Source organism: Pterocles gutturalis, unplaced genomic scaffold (genome assembly GCF_000699245.1).
Source record: "Pterocles gutturalis isolate BGI_N339 unplaced genomic scaffold, ASM69924v1 scaffold10266, whole genome shotgun sequence".
NCBI lineage: Eukaryota > Metazoa > Chordata > Aves > Pterocliformes > Pteroclidae > Pterocles > Pterocles gutturalis.
The window spans coordinates 49,577-72,031 of record NW_010100480.1 but is presented as its reverse complement, the minus strand read 5'-3'; the positions used below and the strand labels follow the sequence as shown (position 1 = coordinate 72,031).

General features: G+C 41.7%; 1 protein-coding gene across 1 annotated transcript in view; it reads left to right on the top strand.

Annotated features, from left to right (window-relative positions):
- Positions 1-528: 528 nt before the first annotated feature.
- NECAB1 (N-terminal EF-hand calcium binding protein 1) overlaps positions 529-22,455 on the top strand; it is a 59,978-nt gene continuing 38,051 nt past the window's right edge. Inside the window, exons 1-3 of the mRNA XM_010080038.1 lie at positions 529-576; positions 1,247-1,271; positions 14,001-14,109. Of these exons, the coding sequence (XP_010078340.1) occupies positions 529-576; positions 1,247-1,271; positions 14,001-14,109 (182 nt within the window). The remainder of the gene's footprint in view (positions 577-1,246; positions 1,272-14,000; positions 14,110-22,455) is intronic.

The following is a 22,455-nucleotide window of genomic DNA, read 5'->3' as shown; positions in this document are numbered from 1 at the left end:
ATAAGTAAAAATTGAAAAAGCCTAAACAGTCTAGTCCCCATACTGAAAATTACATTGCAATATATTATTTATTTGGATATATAGGGAAGGAAGATGCCATCTTACTAAGTTTATCTTATACTTTGTGTGCTGCAAAGTTGGTCCAATGCAAAGTTCATTTTAGAGAACATAAATGAAGTCCTGGATGTGGGTCACAATTTTGTTAGTTCCCTGCCAATCCCACCCAACAGAATAGAGTCACGAAGATGCTCCGACAGAGCTTAGCATCTGCATCCTTGGGTTTCTCATTTGGTTTCACCTCTAGGAGCAGAGCAGTTATGGCATGTGCTGGAGAAGCTTTTTAAATACTACTAGCAGTTTATCAAACCAGAGACATTTCCATTGCTCTCAGCTCTCAAAAATGTATGTGCCTATTTTGAAACTCTTTACTGACATTCATAGCAGCAATACAAACTGTATTTGGAAGATTCACTTTTTTCCCTTCCCTAAACTTTTAGCATTGCCTGGATGATAAATAGCTTCTCCGGCATGTGCCATTTACAGCGGGGGAAAAAGGCAGACCTGCGGACTGTGTGGGTAAGCTGGGGTCACACACAGGTTTTGTGGCAGAAGTATTGCAGTGAAGGATCTACAGCAGGCACCCCCGCACTGCCCTTGTCTTCCCAGCTTATAAACTTATATGCTTTCCCTCTCTTCTTTCTTCTGTATCTGGTTTCTACTCACTATCAGGGCAATCCTCAAATTTGGTCCCACACATCTGATTTCACTGCCTCCCTCACCCAGTCTGATCCCTTCATGCTACCGAGCTCCTCTCCTGACTTATCCATTTGCTTCCTCCACCCACACAAACCCTGAGTCTTTCTCACCATCTCAGATGCTTGATGCATCCTCCCAGCTATTATCCTTGATCTGCTTCTTTAAACCACTTCTCTCAGTCCTGAATACATGGTAGCCATATGGTATCAGGTTTTGTGCCTGAACATCATCCTTATAAGCCATGCAAAAACTAGAAAATAAAGTTGGTTCTGATTATGGTCTTGGTTTTCTGTGCACACAGTGCAGGAGGAGTTAAAGAAAGCAATACTCTGAGGGAAGGATGAAGACACACGAAAGGCTTTTCAATTTTATGTGGCCTTGTGAAAATATGATGTAGAGGTCAAACTATAAATGCCCATTAAATACAGCATTGTGTGCTATTAACACATACAAGAAAAAGTGATTCTGTTTTCTCTCTCTTTTTGTGCAGATATTAAGAAGAGCAGACAAGAATGGTAAGATCGATCACACGTTATCCCCCCTCCCTTCGCAAAAAACATCCATCACTGATTCAGCACTTCAAGTCATGCTTTAAACATCCTAACAGGAAAACGAGCCCTCCTCATGCCATTTTATGTTTTCTACAGTCTCAGTGCAATGTATGTTGTTGTGCACTGATCCTCCCTACAGGTTCTTTAAGGGCGGATCTTGTGCTTTCACAATTTGGCGTGTGTTTTTGATTTGCTCTTTGGGTGCATGTGGGTGTTTTCTTAGTGACATTGTGTTCACAAGAAGGTTTGAAATACATGTTAGTGGCTCCATCTTACTACTTTTTAAAAACACCGTATGCTTTATCTAGCAATCAGACTTGTTTCCTACATTTTGCAGTTATGTATCTGTTTAGCGTGTCAGTAGGCTGAATAAAGCCTTGAATTCAACTCACATATTTGTAACACAAAAGTAATGAGATTTTTGTTATCCTCTTAATCAAAAGTTTTGCCCTGATGCTACTGACTGATTTTCCTTCCACATATATTTTTTCCCTTATTTAATTTCAGTAAGTTGGAGCATAGTAGTGTAAGGCTTCACAAGTGCTCCCATTTTGACTGCAGCAGGGGAAGGTCCTTGCTGTAAGGACCACAAGTGTAACCGCTGGATATTTTTTGCTGGTATACGTAATCATGGTCTGACTAAAATGACCTGACTTAAATTCCTTTTCCATTCTCAGAACTTCTGCACAATTTTGCACAAGTTACATCATTGTCATTTTGGTGCTGCATACCCCAGCAGAGAAATGAAGCCACTACCATGTCCCTGCATCACAGAGTGTGAGATTTGGCACGTTTGAGGCTATGAAGAGCTTCTGTAGCTCTGCAGTTACCATAATAATATTTATACATAACTCAGATAACCAGAGCTACGTCTTGCAGAACGAGAAGGAAACACAGGCTCACAGTTATTTAGCACTGGAATACCAAAGCACGGGAAGAAGGGAGATGTGACTTCTTGCAGAAGCATGAGACAGACTTTGGTCTTTTCCTGAAAGTGTTGTGTCAAACCCACAGCTCAGACAGGTTGAACCCTGACAAGCAATTCTCACTCAATCCTCAGAAAACAGGTACTGTGCAGGTTCAGTAAAGTGTACTCTCAGGTATCTGAAGGCAAATGGATACCAGTGAGAAAACCAGAGATAATAAGGAAGGAGTTCTTTCAAGGAAGAACTGTTGGGTAGTAAGGGGCTATCACACTGTTTGATGGTATAGCTGAGCCTGTTGGACAACCATTTACCCTTGCTGAGAATGCAGTCCCACCTCCACAGCCCACCACTGGTTGCTATTCCTGCCCAAGCTTGTGTGTAGCAACTGGCGCTTCCCAGGAGACCATGGCAGGCTCCTTCAGGGAGCTCAGGATCCACAAAATCCATCACTGCTAGAGTTTTTTGGCAGTGTTTTTGTTATCTCCCTCAGTCAGCTTGCCAGTGGCTGGCAAGGGCGGGGATGGGGCAAGTTGAATCCCAAGGTAAGGGCTGGGATGAAGAGGAGAAGACCTTCCCCTTCAGCAGTGCCTTTCCAGCTTAACTACGTGCCAACCACAGCCAAGCTCTGCTGGCATCCCCTGCAGACTTCTTCGCAGTGTTTGGAACAGATGTTTATGTGTCTACCCTGAAGACTGATGAGAGTCAGAGCGCATGGTGCCCAGCAGTGGGTGTCTTCCCCCAGAGTCAAAAAGAGCTGCTACAGCTTCGTGTCCCTGCCCTGGGCTTTCAGCTCATGCTCTTTCCCAGCCTGGTGGATCCACAGCCCTTCGGTGGTCAGGAGGACATCCAGTCCTCCTTGGGGTTACGCCACAGCTTGGTATTTATACATTGCCATTAAAATAGGGGAAACAGCTCACGTGATCAGTGACAAACCTGCTTGTTCTAGAACAATATGAAATCATGTCAGCCCCAGAGACTTTGGTCACTGGCATTCATACCTATATACAGATGCTTTATAACATATTATTGGGAGAAAAGTGGGGAAGTTCAGTCACTAGTTCTATTGACTTAAGTCCATGAACTTGAAATGGTTTCAGCTCTTATGTGCTCAATTGTGTTTGCTCAACCATCAGTTGCCTGTGGGACTTCCACTTTGCTAATCTAGCACTGCACAGGCTTGTGCCACATTAATAGGGAGATTTGTTTTAAGGCTAGGACATTAAGTACCTTCTCAGAAAGATTATTGGATGTATGAACACTTATCTAACACGTTTACGCTGTTGTCAACACAGATTATTAGCTTTTGCTAATGACTACGATACTTACACTTTCAGTGTCACCTTTCTGTGCTACGAGGAACCAAGTATTGGTTTACAGTAACAGATACCACATTACTGTCCGTGACATGGTCCTGTTAAGTTCTCCTGTGCATTTTAAGAGGAATCTCTTAGGGCTTCCATATTCATTCTCTCATGAGATTAAAAAAACCCCAAAAAATTATCATAAAAGACTTTTACTAGATACTTGCTTGACATCAACAAAAAATACATCAAAAAAAAGTGGATCAAGCTGATAAATAGGCGTATTATAGGAGACAGTGTTCTTACTATGAATTTAGGGACTGTGGGACTTAAGGCTAGCCTTCCACACAAGGAAAGACAACTGTTCTTGCAAAGACAATATAAAATAAAAGATCAAAAGGGCCAAGAAATACTGCTGAACTGTTGTTACTCAAACATGCTACAACGATTGTGACAGCTGGGTTTAACTGAGAAACTCCTTTATGAAGCAATCATCCTCCTATTTGAAAGAAGCCGTGCAAATGGTGTTTCTTTTGGAGTGGTGGCTTCTTTCTTTGCTAGCCCAGGTACATAGGTCGTTCTGTTACCCTCCTGTTTCTAGAAATACCAGCTATGCATAGCTTCCACAGGAGGATCAGCTTCATAAACTCTTATCTATAGTTCTTACTTCATGGCTGAGCACCTCTGCTCTGTATGGAGCAGATCTACGCTTCTCCCATAACTGAAAAGTTCGTGTGATTTTCTTACCAGGAGAACAAAGCATAGGGAGGGAATATCACATTTCTAAGAAATATATGGTTCATAATATTGACAAAAGCAACAGAAAATCCTGAGGGGAAAAAAAAGCAATTTCATAAAAGTGAGATGTTGCACATTGACCTTTTTGGAAAGGAGAAGTTGCAGGTTTGCAAGTCAAAATAAAGTTTTGGTCAGGTTTATTTTACAAAACACCTTTTTTTTTTTTTTTTTTTACAAAAAGGAAAGGTAATTTTGAAAAATTACAGCTAAAAGTAAAGTTCTTAATGTATTTCATTCCTTTTTCTATTTAAAACAAAATCAAACTAATTAAATTCCTCTCAAAAAGTAAAATCTTGTACCGAGTCAACAGGGACAAGAAATATGGAAAACTGGAACTGCAAAATGCAGTCTTTCCTAATCAGGATTTTTTTTTTTTTACCTCCTTCAACTCACAGGCAACAGTGATTGACCCACACACATATGTGCTTATCCTCCTGCTTGTCTGCTTGAGGTGTTTCTCTTCTCTTCTGATATGCTAAGAGGGATGTGAGGCACCCCGTTAGCCTCGCAGTGATTTGCAATCAAGTGAAACGGTATCAGTTGTTGGTAAAGGTCACCCTGGGGCCTCTCCTAACCATGCAGCTTTGACATGTGCCCTACAGTGTCATGCTATAGTTCCCCCCTTATAGTACAGGAATGGAAATTCAAATATAGACTATGTGGCAGAAATCCAGTCACAAACAGTCTGACTGTCAAATGGAGAAGGAAAAATGTTATAATCTACTGAGAATGCAACTGTTGATCTTGCAAGAATAACAGTCTTCTTTCAGCTGAGGGAAGGCACTTCAACACTGATGGTTCAGCACTGAGCAGAGTCAGGGAACATCACAAAATGACTGGAGAGCAGTGCCCTGCCTTTGCCTGCATCATGCTGGGGGTCATTTCTCTTCCCATCTTCCTGGGGTCTTGAGGACTGCTCTTTCCTTTCTACTTTATCATCTCCAGTTTTTTCTTGAGGGGAGCCTGTCTGCTTCAGGTCTGTTCTCGTATGAAGGCAGAAATGAATGACTGAGCCCAGTGGCGTGCTTGCCTGGCTGTGAGCTGCTAAGCATATGTGCCAGCACAATAACCACCCTTCAAGGCATGAGCTTCCTCTCCTGGTCTGGGAACAAGGCGTGCCCTGGCATTTAAAACTCCCCATATCCCTTTTCAGCGTGGAAAAAGCCATCCAGGGAGATCTGGAGGGAGGAGAGAGTGACTCCCAGCCACGTCCTCCGGAAGGTGGACCTCTCAGCTGTCTCTCACCTCTGCAAGTTTAGAGCTGGTGTTTGATTATGGCCTTCTTCCAAGCTTACAGCTTCTGCCCCCAAACCTTTGGATCAGCTCCAAGCAGGAGTTAACTAAAACGGGCAGTTTAGAAAAGATAGTCTGTCATTGATTTGCAAATAGAAATTTTTTTCAGTTGTTATGAAAAAGCACTGAGTACAAGCTATATCTCAAACATCCTTAAAGCTACTAAGAGGAAGATATTTGAAAACACCATAGGTAATATCTGCTACAAATATCTAATTAGCAAAGACTGTCTGGGGGAAAGAAAAAAAAAAAAGCCTTAACTGTAAGGAGCACAGTAAACAGTATGCTGCAGGCAGTCAGGAATGACTGTGACCACATGAGGGAAAATAAAAAAATTGCCTAAACAAAGCAAGATTTTGCCAGAGGTGGCAAAATCTGAATATCAAGCACCCAGAACAGACCAGCAACAAAATATTATTAATGCCAGAACCAGCGCATTTATGTTTGATTTCATTTATTCTCTGAAATTTCAATCACTCACTCACTGAGAGCTTCCTCCACACCCCTTAAAATGTGGGGTTTATAATTTAATTGAACCAGAATCTGTAAAATGAAAAATGCAGTCAGACGGGATTAATCTTCTCACTCTGTCGTATGTCTTCATTCAGCACCCCCTGATGTCCATGATACAGGACAGGGACATCACGCTTTTAAATGCAGAATTCTAAAACTGTATAACATGATAATACTAACAATATCTTCTCACCTGCCTTTAGCATAAGAAATTATACAAAGGAATAGCAAAACTGCTGACTGCAGTGGCCTGGGGATTTCAGATCAACTCTTAAACCATGCGAACATTAGCCCAACAAAAAACTGCAGGTCATAAATAAAATACTCTTTAAAATATTGGCAACAGAGTGCAGCAGTAGCATCCTATAGCTCCCACTGGTGTCAGACACCAAAGGGACTGATTCATAGAGCATACACATTTGAGTCACCCAAGGACATTCCCACAGAATAACCAAACAGCCACCAAGATGCACCTGTACAATGATCAAGAGGAAATCCCACAATGCTCACTCCAGAGTCAGTTTTGCAGAGATCAAAATAGGTGTTTTCATATTCATTATTTACTGACAGTGCCCTTGCAGGACAAACACTGACTTTGCAGGTGAGTCTTCTACCAGCTGGTCTGCTCATGTGTCCCCAGGTGAGCTCTGGCAGGGTGATAGCTGCCTCACTGTGGCAGTCCTCAGATGGTGACTTCTCAGTGGCTCTAGCTTGTACACCAGAGTGCTAATTTAAATCATGCCAGAGGACTGAGTGAATATTCCTGGGAGAGGCAGGGGAAGCACCACGGGAAGGTGATCTCTTGAATCACCCTAATGTGAACCATCAGAGCTGGCCTGGAGGCTCTCTGAAGATCGCAATTTATGGGATTAAACATTTTTCCATTAAAAGTTTAGGGGTTGCACCAAAGTAAGGCATGCCAGGTCCCTGATATCAGCATTATTTCCTTGGCCAGTATCTCCTAATCTGGGTCTACAACATCTTGGCATCTCCATGAGGTCTTCAGCTAGCCCACAGGCTGCCCCAGCAGTGCTGCGCGGTGCCAGCTGCACAGCAGTGCTTGGGCTCTTCTCTCCATACACATGGACTGGACAGATTTGTCACAGCACGACAGGGTGACCCAGCTCTTGTGTTCCCTTCCTTGAGAAAAACAGCGATGTGCAGGAATTCCTCGGGGAAGCTCTGTGTGCCATGGTATCCAGAAGGGCCAGGTCTTAACATCACAGTGGCTGTGTTTGAGCTATACATTTACTGGATGACTTTACAGAACATATATTCTGAATGGGAGCCAGAGCATAGAAATTCTCTGAACTGCAGCATTGCTGATTTGAGCTCCCAAATTATTTAATCAGTAGTGGTAAAAATGGATTTGTAAGGCAAAATCCTTGTATCACAGCCTCCCTGCTGCTGTTTGCTTCCTGACCATCTGGATCCACTGCAGAAACCACCCTTGCTCCTGTTTCAATGCCCAGGCTCTGTGTGGGGTGGGGTTCCCCATCACACCTCCCTGGGTCCTTCAGGTGCTGCAGGGCTGGACTCTGCACTCCAGATTCCAAACATTATTATTTCTATGAAGTCAAAATGCCTTCTTTTCAACCTAAACCCTCTCCCTGTTAGCCTAGTCCTCTTGGGACCACTTGGTTACATGCACTAAGCTTTTCCAGCATAACAGCTGGGATAATGGCTCAAAATCATTATTTCTGGTTATATGAGCACTCGATACAGATCAGAGTCAATGAAAGCTTGGCACATTTGCCCAGAATCTTTAAAGCTTCAGCCTATGTCTGTGCTTTTTCTTATGCAATGCCTTATGCCTGGGACCTAGTGGATATTATCAGCATACCCTCTGGCACACTGAAATGTATTATTTTGGCAGCTCTTCCTTGGTCCGATTCCAGCCTGTGTGCCACATGCCAATAAATGAGGTTTTTCTCAGCTTTTTGCATCTGGTTCAGTCCCTCCTTGTCTGTTTTCATGTGTCTCCCCCGACACTACCTCATTTTGTCTGTGTATAGGGCAAGAGCTTTTAGCACTCAAGTGCTCAAATATAAACATTTTACAGCAGGTATGGACTATCAGTTTCTTCCAAAAAGGCAAGTCACACAGCAGGTCCCTGGTAGCAGGTGAGCTGGGAGGAGGACCCACATTTACTCTGCTTCCCACTGTGTTTGCTTCAGCCATGCAGGGGACTGCAGCCTGAGGGAGGCACTTGAAGGCTTTAAGTTCTTCAAAGGCAGACAGATTTAAAAAAACCATAAAGGGCTGTCACAACTCTCACGAGGGACTTAGAACATCAGCTCCCACTGAGAACTGTGGGGGCCTGGATGGGGCTGTGGTTATGGCCTTTGCCTTTCCCATGGCAGAACAGACCACTTAATTTTGAGCACTGTCATTTCCCAGTCCCTGTTGTACCTTCCTGGGGAATAAATACTTTTTTCCACAGGGTTTTTTTTCTATTTACTGGTTTCACTTGTTGTTATCGTCTCTCTTTGCTAAATTTTGCCCTACAGTGGCAGAGGTCTGTGCGTGTAGAGCCCCAGACCCTAAATAGTCAGACTGCCTTGGCAGTGTGCACATTTCCAGCCTGGAGGCAGGCTGGGCACTGGTTGGGCCAGGACAGTGCCATGGGCTCAGCTTTCCAAATCCCATCCCACCAAGGTGAACCCCAGGATGAGCTTTAGCCCAGTGGGGTTTTTCCTTCTGACTGCCATAAGGTCTTCTGTGTGGCTCTTCCAATTGCCCTTAGAGCTGCCATCTACCCATATGAGCTCCATCTGATGTGGTTCCTGACATGGAAAGACTGCTTTGGTGGTCCTCCATGGAGCCCACAGGCATGTTTACTTGCTAGGAAAGTCTCACAGTCCTAACAAGAAGCCTGAAATAGGTGGGAGTAGAAACTGTTTTGTTGCCCTCCAGCATTTGCTGTCATCTCTGCAAGACATCCTGCTTCTCTACACCACCATAACTTCCTTCACTGGCTGCAGACTCACTATTTGCCATCATTTGTGGGCACACAGACTCCAAATATGTATGTGCCCTTGTTCATTATTTGCTTGATACCTTTTCACTTACTGAAGTCGTCTTTCAACTCAGAAAGAGAGTATGTGTGTGGCTTTCCTTCGTCAGTATGCTGTTGTCGATAGAAATCATCAGCTATTCAAAACGTGTCCTGGAGATTACTAGTGGTTCTAGAGCAGGCTGGCTGGGGGATATGACTTGGGCCTATTTTACACATAAAAACATCTGTTCAATAGAGAGGTGAATTTTACTGAAATAAATGTAAGAATGCAATTGTAACCTGAAGGAAGGCTCCCCTAAAACACCATGTAAATATATTCCTAAACTTGCAAGTGCTACATGGGAGGATTCATTTTATTGTTTGTATTTTTGCCTGCAAGTCAGGAGTGTTTTGGCTCTAAGGAGGAAAAGCAACTGTGCCTATTTTTTGAAGAAACCCTGCTTTTGAAAGATGCCAGACAAGATACACAAAAGGCTTGTGAAACAGGCTCTTTGAGATAATGTTGCCAAGGCATTGCTGAAGGTTGATTTGTCTGAGGGATGCATGGCTTCAGAGAAATTTATCTTTCATGAATCATCCATCCGCTGTCGCTTTGTCTGTGGCAAGGATTGAAGCATCTATAATAGAGGTTTCTGCTCAGCTGCCCTGAAGCACTTAAACCAGACAGGATTTATCTGGGCACTCTGAGGGCAGCAAGGTGCGCCTGAGGGAAGCGGTGCTGAGGATATGCAGTACAGCCTCTAAAATAAAAGCCATTCTTGACACTTGGAAAAAAAAAGAAACAAACCTGGCTAGGCAAACATGCCTTCAATTAAACAGCACAAGGAGCAGTTGTTAGGGGTTGGGTCTGAGCTTCATCTGAGCACTTAGGAAGCACAGGGGTGGCCTGGGCTACCAGGGGCTGAGTCTCCAGCTGCACTAGAAAAACAGTTACACTCATACAAAATCAGAGAAATGCCCTAAGGAATCAGAGCTTCTTTCAGTAAACATTAACTGTATGAAGTCTGTAAGTAACTGAATAGGTGCAAACCGCTTTGGGTTTTGCCAGCAACGAGCTCAGTGATGTGTTAGTCAATGTCAATAACATCCAAAATACTATGGAGAATAAACAGCAATGAAGCAAAGGGCAATGTCTGCTCTTGGATGATAAAATTTAAAGAAAATAGATAATGTGCCCAATCTGGCTGTTGGCAGATCATTGATTTTCTGAATTGATGTAAAGCCAATGATCCTGAAGAACAGAGATAAAGACAGATGTTTCAGGTTTTGTGTCATACCCAGACTGTTCTATGAGTAAACTCATAATATGTTTATCTCAAGAAAGTTGCCAAAAAAACACATTTCTTGAGTATGTATATAACTTGCATGCCAATCACCCTTCCCAGCAAAGGCTAAAGATGCAGAGTCATTTTTATTAAACAACCAATTCTATCTGTATGAGCCAAAGAAAAGCAGTTCATTTTTACATGCTCAGTATTTGGTATTCCTTCTCTGTAACCAGTGACAAATGGCAGATGTATTTAGATTCCCAATTAGGAAATCATGGCAGTTCTGTCAAAGAAAATTGCCTATCTTCGACACAGTGTTGTGCCGTCTTGGTTTGTAGCTCTTGTAGATCTTGACATTTTATTTTGATCATAATGATTATTATCTCCAGTTACAATCTGTCTTTTCATATTAAACTTTCAAAATGTTTTTATTGAAGCAGACATTCAATTTGTCCAATTTTTAAAACCTCTTGAAAATAGTGTATTTGTAGCCTTATATTCAAGTCAAAGAAATTATGACATAGGAGCAAGTAAAAGAGTGAGGAAAATCCTCTGCTCTACTCTTGTAAATCTAAATCTGTATGCTGTAGTACAGCATGGAGTTACAGGATTCAGATACTGTCTTTATAACAGATTCTTCACTACTATAAAATTAGGCCACAATATGTTGTAGGTTTGTCTGGTGCTTAGAACATCTTAGTCTTATCCTCTACAGTTGTTTAGTGCCCTATGAGTGATTCAGTATCTTACTGAAGAAAGAGAAAGAGTCACATGAACTTAAATTTAGTGCTACCCAAAACAGAGTTATGAAGTGTTAGGCTCTGAAAATATTCTCTGTGCTTTATACAAAGGGTCAATCAGTTTAGATTATTACTTAACTACTCTTTAACCATTCAAATTTCTAAGTGCAAGCAAAAGGTGGATGTTTTTTCTTTGGCTTTTGTTTGTTGACTATCAATTGTGCATTTAAAACTCACTCAGATACACTAGCCAATGAGGAACAAATTGCCATAACTGTTTTAATGGACTTACGGATTTTCCTCCATGCGCTTATGAATTCATGCCTGTAAAGCAAAGAACAGAGGACACTTGCTCTTCAGGACAGAAGCAAATGTCAGCTGGTGTTGAGGGATCCCTGATGAAATCTTGTGGACTTCTGTATGGTCAGCTTTCCATTTACAAACTTCTTGCTTTCACTCTTTTAACATCCTGCTGACAAGCATTAGTTGGTTTCTTGCATCACCTTCTGTACAATGTCTTTCAAAGCCCCATGCAGGCTCTAGTGCATTTCAGCAAACAAAATTATCTTACATTTCTTCTTTTAATTGATTCCTTCTCCTCAGCCTTGATTCGTATCACGCAATTGTAGAATACCAGGTTGGAAGGGACCTCAAGGATCATCTGGTCCAACCTTGCTTGGCAAAACCACCATCTAGACAAGATGGCCCAGCACCCTGTCCAGCTAAATCATAAAGTGTCCAATGTTAGGGAATCCACCACTTCCCTGAGGATATTATTCCAATGGCTGATTGTTCTCATTGTGAAAAATTTTCCTCTTGTGTCCAGTCAGAGTCCCCCCAGGATTAGCTTGTACCCATTACCCCTCATCTTTTCCATGTGACTCCTTGTAAAAAGGAAGTCACCGTCTTCTTTGTAGCCACCCTTTAAATACTGGAACATGGTGATAAGGTCTCCCCCAAGCCTTCTTTTCCTGCAGGTAGCTCTCCGTTCTGAAGGGTCCACTTCCCCACTCAGTTTATACACAGGAACAAATTAGTTGTGCTGACTGTCATATGTTGTTTAAATAGTCATTGTGATCTGACTATACAACAGAGTCTAATGCTCCTTTCATCTGAGAGTCCTACTTTCAAAAAACAGACAATAGCCGAAGTCTGCCATTTCTGTCACTGCAGTCACAGCCACCCTGGACACCCTGTGGGTGGGACAGACTGTCCAAATTGCAGTGTATTTTATCCATTTCTGATGTCACTTCTCAAAACCAAAAACCAAAACCAAAAACAAAAACAAAACATAGAAAGTCTGCAGTATATCGCCTTCTCTGGGATTTTCAGACATGTATAGATGAGGTGAGATACAAATATGATCCCTTCTTCAATGAAATGCCATGGTTTTTATTGGAATGCCCTTTAGAAAGCATTGATGGCTGCACCGAGTTTGATCTGACAAAAGAAGGATAAAGCTTCAGTCTGAAGTGGTAGCATCCTGAAAATACCAGATGAATTAATCTCTGCTTAACACTTCTCAGCTCAAGGATTTTGCCTCATGTAGTCAAGGGTTTGCTATAATTAAAGCAAAATTAAGAAACAGATGAAACAGACTCCATTAAATAATGTAGTAGAGACTGTAAGAAGGATTTACTCCTCTTTGATTAACGTATAACCCATTGCTGTTCTTCTAAGTGTTATCATATGGTATTACTGCCCTCTTCGAGTCTCATTAGTCCTGTAGACATTTCCTAACTACATGAACATGTTATTGATGATGATCAGGACCCATGTGGTGACGATTGGCTTTGCCCCAAGCAAATGAGAACAGTAGATGCTTAGTAGATAAAGTCAACTTCTTCATAGTTGGGCTTCACTGTGTATTACATGGCCAACCCAAACTCCATCTGAAAATCCATCTGAGGATTTTTACTGACCTCTGATATATATCCAAAACAGTTTTCTCATTCCTAAATTTTGGTGTAATCTCCAGGCGCGGATTACATGCTGGCAAATAGGAATTTATTTTCTATGCTGATCAAGAAAATGAGCTAAAATTCTTTCCAGTGGAAGAGGACATGAAGTTGGCTTCCTATGGCATGAAAATCAAACTTTCTTTTATTTATTTTGTATAATTCTGCAGCAAGGAGAGAGCTTTTTGAGAAATATGTTTTATGAAGAAAGAACAATCAAAATGCTGCAAATCAGTGCAGTGTATTGATTAGTGTCTTTACTAGAGAGGGGAGCCAGGGGCAGATCCCTTCTGTTATTGAATTGTGCACTTGAGTCTGTCTCCCATGTGGGAGACAGGGAGCAGAGGAAAGAAAGAGGAGGAGAAGGAAAGGGAAATAGATAGGTCTAGATAGCCGAAGAAGTTTTCATTGAACTAACATGTTTCTTCAACAAATGTTTGTTGTTGCATTTCCCTGGATTTTCTCTGTCCTCCTCAGTCTTGGAATGTCACTGATCTTCCATGCAGAGGCAAGGACACTGGCAGGGACCAAGTAGGGGAAGCATGGGGCACAACAGGGAGAAGCCACAGTGAATGAGATTAGGGCAAAGACAGGATTGTATTGATGTGTTTTTGAGTAGAGACTTACCAAAACCAACTATCTTTGCTTGAAAGATGAGAAGGAGGAAAAATAACAGTTACCAGGCAAACTGAGAACTCTGATACAACAGCTGATGCACTCAGCGTCATGTTCTTTATGTGTATTCATCAAATATGTAAAATTTCTACACTTAATTTGAAGAGCTAGGGTATTTTAATAACTACCTCTTCTACTGCATGAAGTAAACAGCAAAACCATAAACAAAACTAAGGCACTTTCCATTTCTTTGTTGTTTCAGATGATGGAAAACTGTCCTTTGATGAATTCAAAGCTTACTTTGCTGACGGAGTTCTGAGTGGAGAAGAACTACATGAACTTTTTAACACGATTGATACACACAATACTGAGTAAGTGTCCCCATCTTACAAAGTGCTACTCTCTGTACTTGAGAATGGAAAAAAAAATACATCAGGTTGATTTTAGAAAACAAGTCCAAGAAGGAAGCTAGGCTGTGTCAAATGGCTCCACACTGCACAAGTGAAGTGCTTCTGCACCTTGTAGAAATACCTGCCAGGCCCAGAGGGTGGTGATCAGTGGCATGAAGTCTAGTTGGAGGCTGGTAAATAGTGTGTACCCCAGGGGTCAATATTTTTCTGCTTAACATCTTCATTAAAGATCTGGATGAATGGGGTCCAGTGTACCCTCAGCAAGTTTACTGATGACACAAAACTGGGATGTGGGATGAGTGTTTGATATGCCAGAAGGTCATGCTGCCATCCAGAGTGACCTGGGGAAATGAGCTGACAGGGACTTAATGAATTTCAATAACAAAGGCCTGCACCTGGGGAAGAACAACCCCATGCACCAGTGTATACTGGGGAACATCCAGCTGGAAAGCAGCTTGGTGGAAAAGGATATGGAGGTCCTGGTGGACACCAAGTTGAACATGGGCCAGCAATGTTCCCTCTCTGCAAAGAAGGCAAATGGTATTCTGGGCTGTATTAGACAAAGTATTTCTAGCAGGTCAAGGGAGGTGATCTTTCCCCTCTACTCAGCACTGGTGAGGCCACACATGGAGTAGTGTCCAGTTTTGCGTTCCACTGTACAAGAGACATGGACATACTGGATATAATCCATTAATAGGCCACAAAGATGATCAGATGGCTGGAGCATCTCTCCTGTGAGGAAAGGCTGAGAGGGCTGGGGCTGTTCAGCCTGGAGAAGAGAAGGCTCAATGGGGACCTCATCAATGTGTGCAAATACCTGAAGGGAAGGCAAAGAGGACAGAGCCAGGCTCTTCCCAGTGGTGCCCAGTGACAGGAGCAGAGACAATGGGCACAAACTGAAACACAGGAGGTTCCCTCTGACCGTCAGGAAACACTTGTTACTGAGAGAGTGACCAAGCACTGTCAGAGGTAGCTCATAGAGATCATGGAGTCTCCATCCTCGGAAATACTGAAAAAGCTGTCTGGATTCAGTCCTGGGCAATTGGCTCTAGGTGGCCCTGCTTGAGCAGGGGGATTGGACCAGATGAACTTCAGAGGTCCTTTCTAACCTCAGCCATCCTGTGATTCTGTGACTGAAGAAGAGAAATAATTTCCTTTTTATTTTATTTCTGTCCATCAGGAGTTATTCACAGCAGGTGTCCCACTTACTGTTAATTAGGAGGGTGTTACTAAGCTAGTGGTTTTTAAATTGAACTATTTCTGGGGTAGAGAAGGTCCTGAGGAGAGGCTGTTTATTGCTTTTTCTAAGAGGTTATGAAGACATTGTGTAGCAGTCATGGCATGGGTTGTGATTCTGTTTACAAGGAGCAGGTACATAGAAAGTCAGTATTGCTTTTCTCAGCTGCATACAGTGAAGCAACAAGTAGTAAGATGCTGTCACAGCCTTGCTCCCAGGTAAGAACAGTGTAACAGAATCTTATCTCATCCAATACCATCGTGTCTCTGGGGTTTTTTTACCTTCCACAGGTATCTTAATATCATGGTTGTTTTTTTATAAAGCCAAATGAAGCATTATTTCCCATGTGATTATATGGAGATGAGATGCCTACAGTTAGGAATCCTCTTCTAGATCTGTTCTCTGCAGTCCTAAAAGCATTCACATAGGCACCTAATTCATATAAACAGAGGAGTATATCCCCTATGAGTAAATACCTAAATAACTCTGTGGATTTGGTTTTTAGCTCTGACCTACTTTTCTTTCAGTAAATCAGGCATAACCTCCCCAGAATCATTAGTTTTAAGCCAGCACAAAATGGAAGCATGGAACTGGACTCCTAATCCCAAGGCCATCCTAAAGCATCCAGTAAACCATCCCATGTTGAAGACTCTTGGTACTAGGATGCAACAGAGAAACAGGTTTTCCTGCTATATCATTCTCCTTAACAGACAACAGAGGAGAAGCAGCAATATAAACAGGTTAACTCTTATCATTAGAAAAGAAGAGAAGGCTGTGATTATTTATCTAATTTCCCAAACACTCATTTCTGTGTCAAAGACCCGTTCATACACCTTTGGACTTCCTCATATTGCTACACATGTGCATGAAGTTGGCTTTATTTTACCATGATTACATTTGCCTGCATTTGTCAGAGAGCATCCTGATAAGGGCAGATATCCTTGACAGCTATGTAAGATTTTTAAGAAAAAAAATAGAAGTTCTACATCTATTTTTTCCTTTCTTTTTATTTGTAAAGTTTTTTTTTAATTTGTAGCATATTTTTATTTGTGATTTTTAAAAATTATTGTTATTAGTTGCATAGCTTTTTCTCTTTATCAGAGAATATCTAGATCTGAAAGAACATGTAGAAAAGTGAGAATAACATTACGTTTTTCTTCCTGGGAGATAGGCATACCTGAAGAATAGATGCAACTTCGTTGAGTGCTACAGTTATTACCTGAGAACAGTTAATGAAACTGGCACAGCAGCCATCTGAGAGAGATAATTCTCACTGTCCAGGAAAACCCTGGCAAAAAGCAGGGCATAAAAGCCACAGAGATTATGCACTGTGAAGGATCATATTTTCATGTATTTCGGGGAATTGAACAGTTGGAAGTCTAAGTGGTGCTTTCTTTTTACTGGTTAATATTTGTTATAGAGTAGAATATAGCTATTGATAATAATAAAATATGCTTAAATCTTAGATTTACAACAGCAAAAAGAAGCTTTTTGAATAAGTTTTTTCATGACGTCTTTAACTGATAAAAGGTTTAGTGTCCGATTTAGCAGCTGAAAGCATTCTACACCGCCTGATCTTTCTCTTTAACAGAGGCAAATACATTTTAAAGTCTTTCCCTTAGCACCTTTGAAAGCTTTTTAAAACCTTGTCATCAGGCAGGCAGCAAGATGGAGCGTGCCAGATATCAGATGTTTATAGCAAGGAGAGACAGCTTGGACAGTATAACACAAATTCCTTGTTAGTATAGCTTTCCAGAAAAAAGTCACATGAAGCATATATAATAAGGTGGCAAAAACTTTACTCACTGACATTTGCCGAAAAGGGCAGATTATGTAAAATGTCTCAAATTAACCAGCTGTCTAAGAAAAGCAGCAAAGTGTTCACTGAACCTTGGGAAGTTTTGTAATGCAAGCATTAGGAGAATAATGTATATATCAAACAATCCCCAAACCACCTGTTTTGTGATCTTTTCACTTGAAAATTATCCGAGGGAATCGAATGAAAATCATGGTTTGTGCCTATAATTACCAAGTATTTTATAGCTGGTTTTTAGTAGAGGAGGGTGAAAAATTTGACTCTGTTGTGTATCTAGTAGGAGAAGATTTGCACAGATTATTTTGTCTCTCTTACACAGTTAAAATAGAGACTCTGTCAAACTCTCGGCAAATAATTTATCTTCTCTCTGCTTCACTTCACTATTTACAAATGCAGACTGTAGTTCCCTATCTGAGAATTATTTGGTAAGCATTGAGGTTATGCAGTGATTTACACTGCATGCAAAGGCCTAGGACAGATGGCTGGGGAAGCATGTCATGATCCACTAGATCATTTCTTGGAGTATCTCAAGATTTCATACCCAGCTTGTCACAAGAGCAGACTTTGAGTTGTTTCCACCTCCATTAAATGTTTTGGCTCTGCCAGCATTCAAAACCTCACTGTCTGTGTGCATGAGTCTTTGTACTTCAAAGCCTGAAGATAAAAAAAAGAGACGTGGCCTTGGGGTGATATCCATGGGCCACAAGCTCAGGAAATCTGAATTCCCTTCTTGGCTCTGCTGCAGCAATCTTTCAAAAAATATTCAAAGCATAAAAGACTTACTCTGGCTTAACACTTTTAAAGGAACTAAATTAACTGGGTATTAAAAGCCCCAGTTACATGGGTCCTAATGTCAGTCCGGTTGAAGAGAGATTTATAAGATTATTGACTCTTTAAGACCAAGCCAAGCTAATGTGAGATGCCTCTTACAGAGCAGATAGGAGAGATTTATAAGATTATTGACTCTTTAAAAGACGAAGCCAAGCTAATGTGAGATGCTATGGAAGACTGCTAAAATGAGCAATTGCCATTTTCAATGTGATAGCAGGGCAAATAACAGGGGGTCTAACTTCCCATTAATTAGGGCTGTGTCTGCCTAAAGGGCAAATAACAGGGGGTCTAACTTCCCAGTAATTAGGGCCGTGTCTGCCTACCTGACTGTGATCTCTGCACCTTGCTGCTTGGTGCAGACAGGTGTTATCTTTTTACAAAGGAAAAGAAGATCAGTTGGTAGGCAGTGACCATAATCATTAGGAAAAAAGATGAGTGGGAATTAGTTACCACTGCATAAAGTTTCCAGAAGATAGGTGGAATAGGAGTTCATTATGCCAGGATGAATTTATATTTACAATGTGTCTAGACCCTATAGTACAGGTTATTCACATAGGGCTTTTACTGAAAATTTGCACTAGCAAAGAATCTTTCTTCAGTACATCATTTTGACATATATTTTGCAATTTATACTTGTACTTATGTGTAGACTGGCTATTTTTTCTTTCTACTTCATAAAATCTACATTACCTTTTTATAACATTTTAAACATTAAATAAATACCAGTAGAGACACACCACAGATAAATTGATTGTTTGATTGTTTTAACTTCAATTCCTTTTTCCTTTTGATACAGCCTGAAAAAAATGTATAAATTAATATGCTTCAGGTACAAAATAGATTAATGATGATGCTATTAACTATCAAGACAACCAGATTGTGTGAAGTAGGGTGTCCATGCAAAAAGGAAGTATTTTTTCCCATTTTGTAATACTGATACATTTTACCTTTCTTGAAGGTGTTTTCATACCAGAATTATATTAGTTAGAGCTGGCAATCAAAAAGATAAGTTGTAAACAAGTTTGTGGAGGGGTCTTCTGTCCACTGAACCATAAGCCAATATAACAATTAAAGGCCAACTACTAGATACAGAGTTGCACAGAAATTCCCCCGCGGGCAGACTAGCTCATACCTTTTTACAAAGGCTCAACGTAGGTGGTTCTTTTTTAAAAAAGCTTCCTATGACTGCAAAGAAGCAAGAGGACACTGGACCAACGGGTCACTGTGGTGATCCAGTGAATGTCAGTCTCCTGTTTGTAAATCAAGGCAGGGAGATAATGCCAAGAATTAAGTCATACATTAAATTAATTTTTACATTCTTCAGTAAAACAAACAACTTCTGATTATTCAGAGATACTGTGCTTCAAAAGCCTCATAAAGAGACAGTAGAATGCTTTGATTAGGCCATGCAACTAGCATTCCTGACATGTAATTAGCACAAGGTGACTGTTTTAGTGGGGTTGCAGTTAACTATTCTTCCTTAAATGCAGTTTCCAGTCTTGTCGTTCCTTCAAATTGAAGCTGAAAGCCAATTAGAAGAAACGTTGGATGTGACTGGCTTTTGCTGACTTTCAACTTGAAATAATTTTTTGGTGTTATTTCCGTTGCTATTTCATTTCTTGGCCCTTTTGAATCATTAGATCTTAATGTATACATCAAATGCAAATCTAAAGAACTTCTTCCTCCCATATTTGCACCTAATCAGGAATAGAAGTGGTGTTTTTATTGTAAACCTGGTATTTTAAGTACTTTAACAATGTGAGCATCATTCCTACTTCTAGTTTATATTTTAACATTTCTATGAGCTCTCATCTGGTTTCTAAATCCAGCGTGTGCATATGTTCAGTGCAGCTGCCTGGGGGTTGTAACACGGCTGAGGAATCTATTTAAACTCCTAATTATCCCAAATCAGAAAACCCTAATTTGTGGGATTAGCATTCTCTAAACAGTTAATAGATTACATTACCTGAACATCACATCTGCCTTTACGGAAGGCTGAACAGGTCATATGTAAGATGGTATTGCAGCACAGTTCAGCTTCAAAGGAGGTAGTTATGCAGAAATAGAGCTAGTTTGTTTACACGTGTGATTGCCTGAATAATTGTACTGAAAGTAAAGTATCAGCAGCTCAGGTCTTTTTATACATGGAGAGAAGTATACAGGAAAAGTTTGAAATTTGTTGCTTATGGGGTGGATGCTTTTACAGCTCATTTCCTTGTTAAATCTACCCCTGCCTAATTTTAATGTCAACTCTGAGGAGCCCATGTTTCAGCAGAGCAAGAATCCTTGACATGGTTAATGGTTTAGTGAATAGGTTTTAGCAGTCTTTGCAAATGTAAACTTCCCTTTTACTCTTATTTTTCTCCCTTCCCTCCCCCACTCATAACTTTCAGGCAAATTGGTATTGCACAATGGCATCCTCAGGGAAAAGGTGTCAGAAGATAATGAGAAGATTTGGCAAAGTTACAAACTAAGAACTATGCAGGGGATTCAGTCTGCAGCACTGCTGGAGAGATAGTGCAACAAATGCTTCACTGATTACTAATTCATATGAGTCAGTGGGGAATCAGACTTGTTTTTCCCACTTTTCTCATTGGTAAAGTGAAGTCCTCAGCCAGGACCTTAGCTACAAGGTAGGAGGGATGCTAGAACTACTGAGGCAGACCCTGGGGCACAGGCAACCTCCCAGAGGTAGGGAGGTCCCATTAAGCATTTGTGTGTGGCACAAGTTAAACTATGCACAAGCCAGTGATGAGTTTGGTGAGGACCCGAGAGCCTCAGCCACCTGCAGCGCCAAGTTTATGCTGGGCATTTGGGAGAGTCTGTCACACTGCATGTAGGGATGGGACTTGGCACTATGGAGACACATCGACACTTGCATCTGTATATCAGCAGGGTATCTAAGGCTACATCATAGTCAGTGAAGTTACTGGCACCTAAGAAGTAATTCTGCTCACATAGGCTTCAGCTCTGTTGCCCAGCCATAAGGCATTTAAGGTGCTCCCACCTGAGACATCAGCCCAAGGTGGACAGGATTACACAGCACTTAGGACATGGATGGTGGGAGAAATGCTGGAGCATCTGGAACAACACTAGAGGTCTATGTTATATCCAATTGCTCAGGCTCCTGCTAGCTGGTCTGCTGAAAAACCCCCAACTCCATTGAGTACACTGGGGCTCCTTTGCCTGGCAGGGGAGGTCGGACACTCAGCCCACATATGGCCATACACATTTAGGACTCAGCCACAAAGTGAATCCACCCCCCTCCCACCTACACAGGTTTTATTAACAGAGTCCTAGTTCTTCCCATGGGTCAAAAGATAAATATTGAGATCACCTGCCCTAATAGCAAACTCCAAAAGGATGCCAAGTTTACATCTGAGAGCAAGAGGCTGGCATTATTCTTGCAATTATAGGAAGCCATCGGACTGCATTAGCCTGCAACCCAGTACTGTGCACTGAAACTAAAATGAAATGCATCTTACATGGGACCACAGTGCTTCCTTCAAGATTCTGGTTGTAAATATAAAAATGACAAATCCTCAGTAGTCTAACAGTAGTCTAAAGGACAGTAATTATCTATGCCTTGGATGATTTGCTTTTGTTTGAATTGTAAGGCTTATTTTAGTCTCATGCTATTGCTGATTTATCATGGTTCAATACAAGTACACAGAAAAAAATAATTAACTCAGTGTAGTAATCCATCATCTATCTGGACTTGTGCAAAGCATTTCACACTGTCCTGCATGATGTGCTTGTCTCTAAATTGAAGAGACATGGATTTGATGGAAGGATCACTCTCTGGATAAGGAATTGGCTGGATGGCCAGAGTTGCAGTCAATGGCTCATTGTCCCAGCCGTGTTCTGCAGGGGTCGGTATTGGGACCAGTGTTGTTCAACATCTTTTTGGCCACACGGACAGCAAGATTGAGAGCACCCTCAGCACCTTTGCCGACAACGCCAGGCTGTGTGCTGTGGTTGACGTGCTGGAGGGAAGGGATGCCAGGCTTGAGAGGTGTGCCCATGCAAACCTCACGAAGTTCAGCAAGGCCAAGTGCAAGGTCCTGCACCTGGGTTGGTGAGATCCCAAGCACAAATACAGGCTGGGAGCAGAATGGATTGAGAGCAGCCCTGAGGAGAAGGATTTGGGGGTGTCGGTAGATGAAAAACTGAACAGAGCCGGCAGTATGCAATCGTGGCCCAGAAGGCCAACCAGATCCTGGGCTGCATCAAGAGAAGCGTGGCCAGCAGGTCAAGGGAGGTGATTCTGTCCCTCTACTCCGCTCTCATGAGACCCCACCTGGAGTAGTGCGTCCAGGTCTGAAGTCCTCAGCACAGGAAAGACATGGACCTGTTGGAGTAGGTCCAGAGGAGGGTCACAAAGATGATCAGAGGGCTGGAGCACGTCCCACATGAGGACAGG